Source organism: Mus pahari, chromosome 14 (genome assembly GCF_900095145.1).
Source record: "Mus pahari chromosome 14, PAHARI_EIJ_v1.1, whole genome shotgun sequence".
Classification (NCBI taxonomy): domain Eukaryota; kingdom Metazoa; phylum Chordata; class Mammalia; order Rodentia; family Muridae; genus Mus; species Mus pahari.
This window is the reverse complement of record NC_034603.1, coordinates 88,324,684-88,334,750: the sequence shown is the minus strand read 5'-3', so window position 1 is coordinate 88,334,750 and position 10,067 is coordinate 88,324,684. Positions and strand designations below refer to the sequence as shown.

General features: G+C 50.9%; 2 protein-coding genes across 7 annotated transcripts in view; one reads left to right on the top strand and one right to left on the bottom strand.

The window, feature by feature from the left end:
• Positions 1 to 854: 854 nt before the first annotated feature.
• LOC110332167 (cytochrome b-245 chaperone 1) lies at positions 855 to 7,499 on the top strand. Of its 4 annotated transcripts, none has more exons than XM_029546055.1 (7): positions 855 to 930; positions 1,688 to 1,830; positions 2,852 to 2,893; positions 3,298 to 3,371; positions 4,235 to 4,331; positions 5,407 to 5,551; positions 5,864 to 7,499. In XM_029546055.1, the coding sequence occupies exons 2-7, from the start codon at positions 1,746 to 1,748 to the stop codon at positions 5,982 to 5,984; spliced, it is 564 nt and encodes a 187-aa protein (XP_029401915.1). In that variant the 5' UTR covers positions 855 to 930; positions 1,688 to 1,745; the 3' UTR covers positions 5,985 to 7,499. The 4 variants fall into 4 exon arrangements, with proteins under 4 accessions (XP_029401915.1, XP_029401916.1, XP_029401914.1 ...); XM_029546056.1 differs by having other exon boundaries at positions 882 to 1,073; XM_029546054.1 differs by having other exon boundaries at positions 882 to 1,093.
• Positions 7,500 to 7,640: 141 nt separating this feature from the next.
• Positions 7,641 to 10,067, bottom strand: part of Hexd (hexosaminidase D) — a 16,559-nt gene continuing 14,132 nt past the window's right edge. For 2 of the 3 annotated variants that reach the window (XM_021212326.2, XM_029546050.1), the window contains exons 10-13: positions 9,134 to 9,212; positions 8,952 to 9,053; positions 8,697 to 8,786; positions 7,641 to 8,075 (exon numbers count right to left, since the gene is read on the bottom strand). In XM_021212326.2, the coding sequence (XP_021067985.1) occupies positions 7,868 to 8,075; positions 8,697 to 8,786; positions 8,952 to 9,053; positions 9,134 to 9,212 (479 nt within the window). In that variant the 3' untranslated portion in view covers positions 7,641 to 7,867. The remainder of the gene's footprint in view (positions 8,076 to 8,696; positions 8,787 to 8,951; positions 9,054 to 9,133; positions 9,213 to 10,067) is intronic. The other variant, XM_029546051.1, reaches the window with a different exon arrangement.

Below are 10,067 nucleotides of genomic sequence, written 5' to 3'. Positions count from 1 at the left end.
GATGGCCATGCTCTCAGCAAGTACCTGTTACAGAGTCCTGGCTCCTCAGCTCTTGCCTACTAACCTAGATCTTGCTAGCCCCCCCCCCTTCCCTCCCCTCCCCCTCCCTCTATTCAGCCCCCCTCCCCCCCTTCTCTTTGCCTATAAAACCCAGACATCGTGACTACGTGCTGTCTGCCCCCTTGGTCTTTTGTCTCCCTCTCTCTTCTCTTCATCTCTTTGCCGCCCTCTCTTTCCTCTTTTGGCGCTGTTCTGCTGGACATGTTCAACCATACTCTTCCATATGGTCCTGACTGTGTTTTCCCTCGCATCTACAATAAGAACCTCGTCAACAATACCTAGGAGTGGTCATGTCCCCACTTTCACTTATTGTGCATCTTTTGTTAGATTGACTTCAGGTAGTCAGTCCATGTTTGCTGTACCTTAGGGATCTGGTGAATATAACCTCTCATCATTTCCTGAAATTTCCAGATCTAGCCAGGAGGTGGTGGCACACGCCTGTAATCCCAGCACTCGGGAGGTAGAAGCATGCAAATCCCTCTGAGGTCCAGGCCAGCCAGAGCTACACAGAGAAACCTTGTCTGGAAAACCCAAAAAATCCCCCCCCCCAAAAACAAAAAACCAATCCAGATCCACTCACGCCTCAGGCATCTAAACCACGCCCATATGCTGCTTAGGTAGGAAACCTCCTTGAGTGACATCTTCCTGGTTGGCCAAGGGGTTAAATCCAGGTGCCCTACGGACTGTCCTGGTCCTCAGGAGTGTGGAAGCACAAAGGCACAACCCCCAAGTGCGTAATCACTAAGTCTCCACCCCTGGGAGGTTCCCACCCGTCTCTTATCCCGGAAGTCCGCGGAACAGAAGTCCGGAAGTTCGAGGGGTTGTTCTCTCCTACTCATTCTCCTACCGGTCCCTCGGTTGCCTGCATAGGTGCGTGTCCTGCAACTTTTCGGGATCCGACCAGCTGTGCCCTGTGCGGGTCATCGTTTGCGGATCTGGACCGGGCGCAAGGCAGATTGAGCAAACCGGGCGTGTGCACTCCGGAGGGAACGGGCCGCTAGTGGAGCTAGTTGGTAACTGAAGCCAGAGGGAGGCAAGTTGTGTGCCTAACTAGGCTCCTTGAGGATGTAGAGTACGAAGCTTGATTGCCCTTGGGTATCCAAGGAGCCACTAAGAACTGGGGCTTTGGGTGTTAATCTCCAGAGGTCCTGCCGCAGTGTCCCATTAATTCGGTGCATTTGGGCCATTGTTAGGTAGTCTGGAGTCAATAACAGGGATCTGACAGCTTCTGACTGTAGAGACTCACACACGATGGTACTTTCACTTCCCGTTCTTGATGGGAAGAGTTGTTTCTGGAAGATTCGAGTAAGGTGCCGGAAGCCCGAGTTGTGTGTGTGTGTGTGTCGGGGCAGGGGAGGGGGAGGGAGCTTACTAATGGAACAACTTAAAGATGAGGGTTCAGTCAAGAAAAGGGTTCACAAGACTGGGGCTTGGGAGTGAGTTCAGACCAACACCAAATTTGTGAGCTGTGTAGACCCGATGTCCATACATAATTGTGAGTCGAGGTGGGCTCCTAAGAGAAAGGTATTCAGGGTCTGCTGTGGCCCTTCCCCCCGGCCCCCGCCCCCGGGCTCCCCCGGACCCCTGGCTGGACTGATGAGGTGCTGCCTATGTGCACTGGTTGCAGGCTTCAGCTGTGTTTTTCCAAGCCTGGTCGGCTGTGCAGTGGAGCCCAGGTTCCAAGAATGTATATGCAGGTGGAGACACGCACCAGCACCCGCCTCCATCTGAAGAGGGCTCCAGGCATCCGGTCTTGGTCCCTGCTGGTCGGTAAGGCTTCCCAATTTTCCCACACACAAATCTAAAAAGCTACTTAAACAGCTCCTTTGTGTTCTATTAGAGGTTCTCAACACGAGGCCTTGATAAAGCATATTCATTAACCCTCAGGGTGCCATTTTCTTTCAGATGGCATGCAGGGCCCCCTTGCATGCTAGGCACACTCTTTAACACTGAGATGCCCTCCCAGCCTTGCATCTACTCTTTCCGAGGTCACTATAGTTTTCCTTCCGTGTGACAGGTGATCATGGGTTCCCATCTTTCCTCTTCCCTGGCTCAGATCTCTCCATAAGCACACTTAGCCTCTTCCTCCATCGCTGCCTGTCAGAAGGCTCTTGTATCTCAGGGACAGCTGCACTTGTGTGGGCTGTACAGTCTGAGGTGAGGCACTAGCTGTGGCTTCAGCAGCATCTTTGCAGTCTGTCCTTATGATATACACATGTCCTTTTGCGTGTTATGCTTGGCGGTGTTATAATTCTGTAAGTAGTCGTCATCCCTCATCCCATGTAAGCAGTACCTACATCAGGGTCATGTGTGCACTTTTCATCTATTTGCAGACAAGTCTGGTGAACACCATGATGGGATATCTTGCTTTTTATCTTATTTTTAAATTATGTGTATCCATATGGGGGTTCTATGCAGGTGCATATAGGTGCCTGTGGAATCCAGAAGAGCATTAGCTCTCCTGGAGCTGAAGTTGCATGAGGTTGTGATGGCCTGACATGGGTGCTGGTGCTGAGTACTGAACTGGGTCCTCTGCAAAAGTAGTACTCTTTTTTTTTTTTGGTTTTTCGAGACAGGTAGTATATACTCTTAATCAGTAAGCCCTCTTTTTCAGACCCCTTGTCGTCCTCCGTTTTGAAACAAACTTCTTAGCTATCTCACCAACTCTGAACTAGGTAGCCTCTATCTGTTGCCCCTGAACAAGCTGTGCTACCATGACACAGCTATAGCACTGTGAAGAAATGGGACTTCCCTTGGCTAGTTAACAAGGTCCTCTTTCTTCTCTCTACAGGAATATTATCCACGGGCCTGGCTGCTGCCTATTACAGTGGAGGTAAAGTATGCTCTCCCCTTTAGCTTCCGTGCACTTGGAAATGAACAAAAAGCAGTCTTGGTGTGTGTGGCTTTGGGGTGGCCTCTGCCTTGCCTTGTGTGGGAAATGACCCCAGGCCATGTCTTGTATCTTCAATCTCTTCCTGTCTTACATAGTCCTCTTGGAAAGCTCTTTAGCATTTGCCTGCCACCTTGCTACAGGGAGGATGTGTCCCATCTCCATGGCAAGGCTGTATAGATTTACCCATCCTCTAGGTGGAAATAGGCAGAGTTTGGGATGCACATAGCTCCAGTGACAGAAGCACATTACCTGAGCCAAAAGAAAGGCTGGGCTGGGAAGGGCCACCTATGGACCTATCACCTTGGCTCCTGTAGCTAATAAGCTGATATACTGTCTGCTTGCAGATAGTCTGGGCTGGAAGCTCTTCTATGTCACAGGCTGCCTATTTGTGGCTGTACAGAACTTGGAAGACTGGGAGGTAAGATGGTATAGTCGTACCCTTCCCATTCAGAAGCACCTGCCCCAGTTCAGAGGCATTCAGTTACCTGGACTCAGCCCTTCCCTTGATTTTTTTTGTAAACATCTCTGGATGAAGAGAAGTTTTCTAGAAGCTACTCACAACTGTTTTCACCAAGGTTCTATATAGTGTGTTTTGTTTTGTTGCAGGCTTGCCTCAAACTCAAAAGCCTATTGCCTCAACCTTCTGATGGGCATAAAACACCCCACTTGGCACACAGTAGTTTCCCCCCCCCTCACCCCCTGCCCAGGTTGTTACAACAAGTTCGTATGTCTTGGCTGGGGTGGCTACTCAGGGCAGGGACCCGTAAGAACATTCTGCTCAGATTAGCTCCCAGGCTTTGAAGTTCAAGGGTTGGGGGCTTCCTCTGACCACCCGGGTCCTCACTGTACACCTAACAATAGCGGACAGAAATCTGAGCCTGGGGAAAGTCAGGTGGTACCTTTTGGGGATGCCCCCTTCCCTTAGTCTTGGACTTGGCCTGGGCTTCTGCTTTTTGCTTAATGGCCTCATTACCATCCTGTCCTTTTGTCCTTTTATTTACCCAGTACTTAGGGTTGAACCTGGGGCCACATACCTGCTGGGCAAGATTCCCCGGCCTGGTCTTGCTCTCAGGAAGAGAGCACCCATTCTATCGGCTTTCTCTCATGTGTCTCTTACTCACGGGAGTACAAGAGGTCGGGCACAGAAGGTGGCTCTGGAGGAGTCCTGGAGGCTTTGGGTTTCCACTGGGCAAATTGCGTATTTGTACCAGTGTGGGCAGGGCTGATAGCTCAGCATAAGCTCCGCCCTCTCCCTGGAGTTCAGCATACTTTGGTTTGCAGGAGGCCATTTTCAACAAGAGCACTGGGAAGGTCATCTTAAAAACATTCAGCCTCTACAAGAAGCTGCTGACTCTTCTCAGAGCAGGCCACGATCAAGGTAAGACGTGGGGACCTATAGCTTGGGGAGGGTTTGGTGAGGTCCAAGCCCAACTGCTCAGGGAGTGAGGGTCCCCCAGACATATTCTGGCTTGCAGGGATAGATTCAGGCAGATAACTGGCATATTTCAGGACTTAGCCTGTGAGGAAAAATGGAAACTCCTTGGCAGCTCCTAGTTGGGTGAGGGTGACAAGAGGTTACTGTGCCAGGTAGACTCACAGGGAGCCATTCTAGTCTTCAGGAACCACTTGGCCTTTCTTGATTATCCTGTCCCTGGTTGTCAGCTTTGCTAGTCCTGCAGTGAGATGGTCAGAGGAATCCTGTAACCCTTGGACCTCAGGGCTTGGGAGGTAGCCTTGTTGTGAAGTAGCAGGTTCTCATAGGTCTCTTCCCTATGTGTCCAGCCCAGCTATTATGCATTACAAACATGAAAGTAAACTGCATGTGTGTACACAGGCCCCTTAGTGGGCTTTTAACATGAAGAGTTAGGCTCCAAGGTGTTTGGGTCTCTAGCTTATGTGGAGTGCTGGCAATGTATAGCTGAAAGTGGCATAGATGAAGACCAGAGCTGGTTTGTGGGGTGTGAGTTGAACTTCCCCTTAGGCAGCTTGTTGGGAGCCCTGGCACATCTGAGAGCCAGTCTCCACAGGCTCCACGCTTGTCACTGTGACGGTGAGATGAGATAGGTTTCCCAGTGGCTCTTGGGAATGCAGTATTAGCCATGCATTAGTTAAGCAATGGTTTTTCTGTGCACAGAACTGGCAGAGCTACCCCACTGGAGCCAGACAGGTTTTCCAGCCTTAGGTAAAATCAGGCAAAGAGGATATCATGAAGATGGCAGCTTGGGCTTAGGGATCCATCCCTGTCGTAGGACTGCTCAGGAAAGCCAGCCTCTGCCTGGAACTGCAGCTGTAGGGCTCTCCTGAGCATCCTTATCCACGAGTTATTCTGCGTCCAACGTCCTGAATGTGGACGAGCCAATGCTTTTGTCACCAATGCTCCTCCCACTGTTCAGCAGGCTGCCCTGCGCACAGCATAGGGTGGACTGCTCATCAGCAAACCCTTCTGTCCCCAGTGGTGGTCCTGTTGAAAGACATCCAGGATGTGAATGTGGAGGAGGAAAAGGTCCGTTACTTTGGGAAGGGCTACATGGTGGTGCTCCGGTTTGCAACAGGCTTCTCCCACCCCCTCACTCAGAGTGCAGTCATGGGCCGACGAAGGTAAGAGCGGTATGGAGCAAGACTGGGATGTCTATCCTTTAGTGTTTCCCAGGGCAGCAGGGAAGTTAGATGTTGTAGACAGGGTATGGGGCTGTGCTTAGGAGCAGCTTTGCCATAGCTTCTATAGGGGGGAGGCATCAGAACAGGGTCGGGGGTCTGGTGAGAATAGGAACAAGGCCAGAGATACTGGGCCTATTTGGGACCCCTGGGGGTGTTGTAGATGTATCATAGGGGATGAGACAGTATGGGTCTTTTGTGGTGTGGAACTTGCACCCTTTGCCAAGGTGACCTGCTTTCTTGATGATGGCCTAGTGATGTGGAAGCCATTGCCAAACTCATCACTAGCTTCTTGGAGCTGCACCGTCTGGAGAGCCCCTCGGAACGGTCACAGAGCAGTGACAGTGAACCTGATGGCCCTGGTGGCCAGAGCTGACAGTGTGGACTGGCTGCTGGTAAATGTTACCCACTTCTGATGCATCTCCAACTGACTTGACAATTGTAAGGATACAGGCAGATCTTGGGCACCCACCTGTGCCTTGGGCAGTTCTACTATGGGCCACCTGCCTTTTGCTTGTTTACGCTTCTACACTTTGCAGAACCTTGGGCTAGACCTCTGCTACAACCCAGAAAGGTTGAATCTCTCAGGATGCAGGGTGTGGATGCTACATCTAGGGGAAGGGCCAGGTCTCAGAAATGAGTGCCTTCTCCAGAGTTACTCTGCAGCTCTGGGCTGGGCAGCGCAGCCTGGTCTGGATAAGCTCACCCGAGGGCAATCTGAAGCAGAAGATGCCAAGCTCTCTTCAGCATAGGCCTAGTGCCTGCCTTGGAGACGCCTTGCCATTCCAGGCTACTGTAAGCAAGACTCCATTTCTAGTGAGTGAGACACCTACATGCATGTGGGTGGACCTGCTCCTGTTCACAGTGATGTCTGCTCTCCCTGACTATCCCTCAAGATGGACACTCTCGGTGGTCAGGGGCTTTCCTGAAGGCAACTCTGGATGCCGGACGCCTGGCTACAGAACTCTCAGAGGAATCAGAGTGCTGTTGACTACCCAGTCCCTTCTTAGACCACTTGTCTGAGAGCCCAGCAGTGTTGGAGCCCAGCTGTCAGGAATGGAAGGCTCTCCCAACCCAACCTGGGAAGAAACTACTGGTGGAGGAAAGGTCACCTCTTTTGGCATCCTTCAGCCTTTAAGACCCGGGGGATCCTTTATAGAAACTAAGTCTTAGCTTTTCGAGCCTTGAAAAGACCTGAAGAAAATAGGCATGTGGAGACAGCCCAATAAATCCCAGTGTTGAGAAGTGCAGCGGGAAGAACGTTCAAGGCCAGCCTGGGCCATGGCCTCTTCTAAGAAAAGTTGGTACCAACCACTAATGGTCCTTTTCTGCTCTTCTAGTCTCCTTCTGAGTGGACTCAAGTCACTCAAAAGTACATTGTTTACTAAGTTCCCAGCCTGGCCTCTAGGCCTAGAAGCTGTGGGTCGCTGGTCTACACAGTTCCTCAAAGCTGCATACCCATACCTCATCAGGTAGAACTGGGGAATTGAAGAGTTATATAGACAGAGGAGTTAAGGCAGCCTGGAGGCCACTGTACCTAGGCTGAACACAGTAGTTAGGCAAGAACTATGAACAGGTCTTCTGAAGTGACTGCCACTAGTCCTGACTTGGGGAATATGGTCCCTTGAACATGCCAAAGTGAGCTTTTTAAGTGGTTAAGTTAGATTTCTCTCCCCAGATGAAACGTGAACTATAGCTTGTTGGTTTTTGGCTTGTTGCCTATCGACTCTTAAGGTACTTTAGACAAGAGAGGAAGGTGTCTGAGGTGCTGTCATAGACTCACTCCCAGGTGACGGCATTCAATTCTCTATGGTGGTAAAAAGCTGATTAGAAGCCGGGCGTGGTGGCGCACACCTTTAATCCCAGCACTCTGGAGGCAGAGGCAGGCGGATTTCTGAGTTCGAGGCCAGCCTGGCCTACAAAGTGAGTTCCAGGACAGCCAGGGCTATACAGATATACAGAGAAACCCTGTCTTGAAAAACAAAAAAACAAAAACAAAAAAAAAGCTGATTAGAGTTTCTGTTGGTGGGACTTCCACTTCTACTGGTCTTTTAATTTCAGAAGTAATAAAGCTCTACATGCAACTTGCAAATGTGCCTTTCTGTTTTCTATTTTGCACAAAGTTACTGTTCATACAGTTGGAAAGCCTGTCTGTACAGGTGTCCAGAGCTCAGCAGGAAGAGCACAGGCTCCACACGGCTGGGCCACGGAGACAGGAATCTTGGTGCTCTCCAGGCTGATTCACAGGGCCCCAGCGTCTTATGGGTTCTGCCCTGTGTCCCAGCCTGGGCCGGTGGGTGGTGGCTGTCGGGCAGCCGCCTCACCCAGGTCCTGCAGCAGATCCTGCAGTCGCTGCATACTCGGGAGCACATTCTCCTCCAGCCACTCCTCTATGGTGTCTGGGTAGAAGACCAGCTGCAGGGCCGCCTCCAACTGCTGCACGAGGTTGTTCCACCTGCTTAGAAGGCTGGGGGAGACAGCGGCCATGATCTGACTTGAGTGTGCCTGCTGAGACTCGAGGTTACATAGCTACACCCATATCCTCAGCCCCTGGAGCTGGTACTATTCCATGCCTCCGTTTAACATTGGGACAAAAATAAATGGTCACATTTCAACAATCAAAAGCACACTACTGCCTGGCAGTTTTTCTCACAACCATGAACGGGACACACTATTGGCAGCATGTTACACTCAGTACAATTGTACTCTTATTACCTAGCTTAGAGTCTTGAACTAGGAGAGGACAGTGCAGGCAGCCTGGGACTCCAGCCACAGGGCACTTTACCAGGTTGTACCAGGAAATGACAGGGCCAGCATGGACCCCAGGTGGCCTGATTCCAAAGATGAGGTCAGCTTGGGCATGTGGTTGATACTGTCTTAGGCCAGGAACCACTTAGATTCTTGCTAATATTATGGGACATGTTACTAAGCAGTAGCCTATCAGTTCATCCAAGATCTACAGCTGCAGGATCTGGAAAGCTTGTCTTGCCTTAACACTGATAACCATGGTCATTGCTACTGTATGTGGCTGTAAAGGGAACAAGGTGTTCCAGGAGCTAAACACCTGGGAAGATATGATGGTGGCTACCTGAGTGCCTCCGGCTGTATGTGCTGGATCATAACTGGGTGAACAAGCTTCCGCCTGCGATGGTAGGGGCTGAACCAGCCAGTGACATACCTGGAGCAAATCCAGACAGTGTCAGTGGAGGAGCCTGTGTGGTTTGGAGATAACTAGGAGGATGGGGGGGGGGTGGTTGGCTTAAATCTGGTGGAAGTTTTTAGAAGTCCTTCTAGAAAAGCCTTTGTGAAGAACAATGCCAGGAGACATGTGGGAGCCACTTACCTGTTCCTTTCCAGAAGCGTATCCACAGAGCTGCGCAGGTGGAGACTAATTTGTGTGACGAGGGCATGGATGTCACTGCCAGGGAAGGAGCCAGCTCCCTCACTGCCAGAGAGTCACACTGAGAACAGTGGTCCCCAGAGGGAGTGGGGAGGGGGCAGGAATGTCAGGGATTGTGGGATTACCTTACAGTATCCGTTATCTCCAGGCTTGAAACCCCAAGGAAGTGTTCTGCTCTCAGCCTAACATCCTCAGCAAAGCCTCCTGAAACCGTCCACAGGCAGAAGTGCTCAGAGAGAACCCCTGACCTTTGGTGCTATGGGCAAAAGGCACAGCATCTTGGGGAGACCCAGCCAGGCCAGGTGGCTGCTTTCCATTGAATACGTGAAAGATATTTGTTATAGACTGTTGTAGGTAGCAGCAGAATCTGCAGGAGCCCCTGGCCTCCCCATACAGTCCACGCACAAGTGTCCAGGTTCAAAGGCACTAGGGCTCTAGAGCACCCGAAACAGGATGAGACCAGGACAGACACACCTCCCAGTCAGCACAAAAGGCTGTCTCAGGAAGCCACTGACAGGGTTCCTGGCTCTGCACTGAGGGGTCTGGGTTCCAGCATAATCACTCCTCAAAACCAGGAAGAGCTAAAGCCAACAGCACTACCATCAGTTCCTCTTCGGTGCTGAGGGCTGGCTGTGCTTATTGTTCCCTTGTTTTTCTACACACTCTAGACACTTTACAATGAACAACTGCCAGGGGGAAGAGAGCTAACGTAAGACCATTTCCATATCTCTCCTGCAGGCCACAGCTGCTAACTGCTTTGGGGACCCTTCTTTATATGTGGACGTCCTTTGAATGAGGCTGCATGGGCTACCACTCTGAGCAGTGCCCAAGCCTGCTTTCTGCAGCCAGTTGTTTCCTCGGGTCATCTGGGTGTAGGAACACTGGGATAAAGGCTCCTGCAGCAGTGGGGGCACCCAGTCCTGGAGAGTCTTCAGAACACTTAAGCAGCAAAGAGGATCTGCATCTGCACCTAAATCATCATGAGTTAGCTTCTTTCTTTCTTTCTTTCTTTCTTTCTTTCTTTCTTTCTTTCTTTCTTTCTTTCTTTCTTTCTTTCTT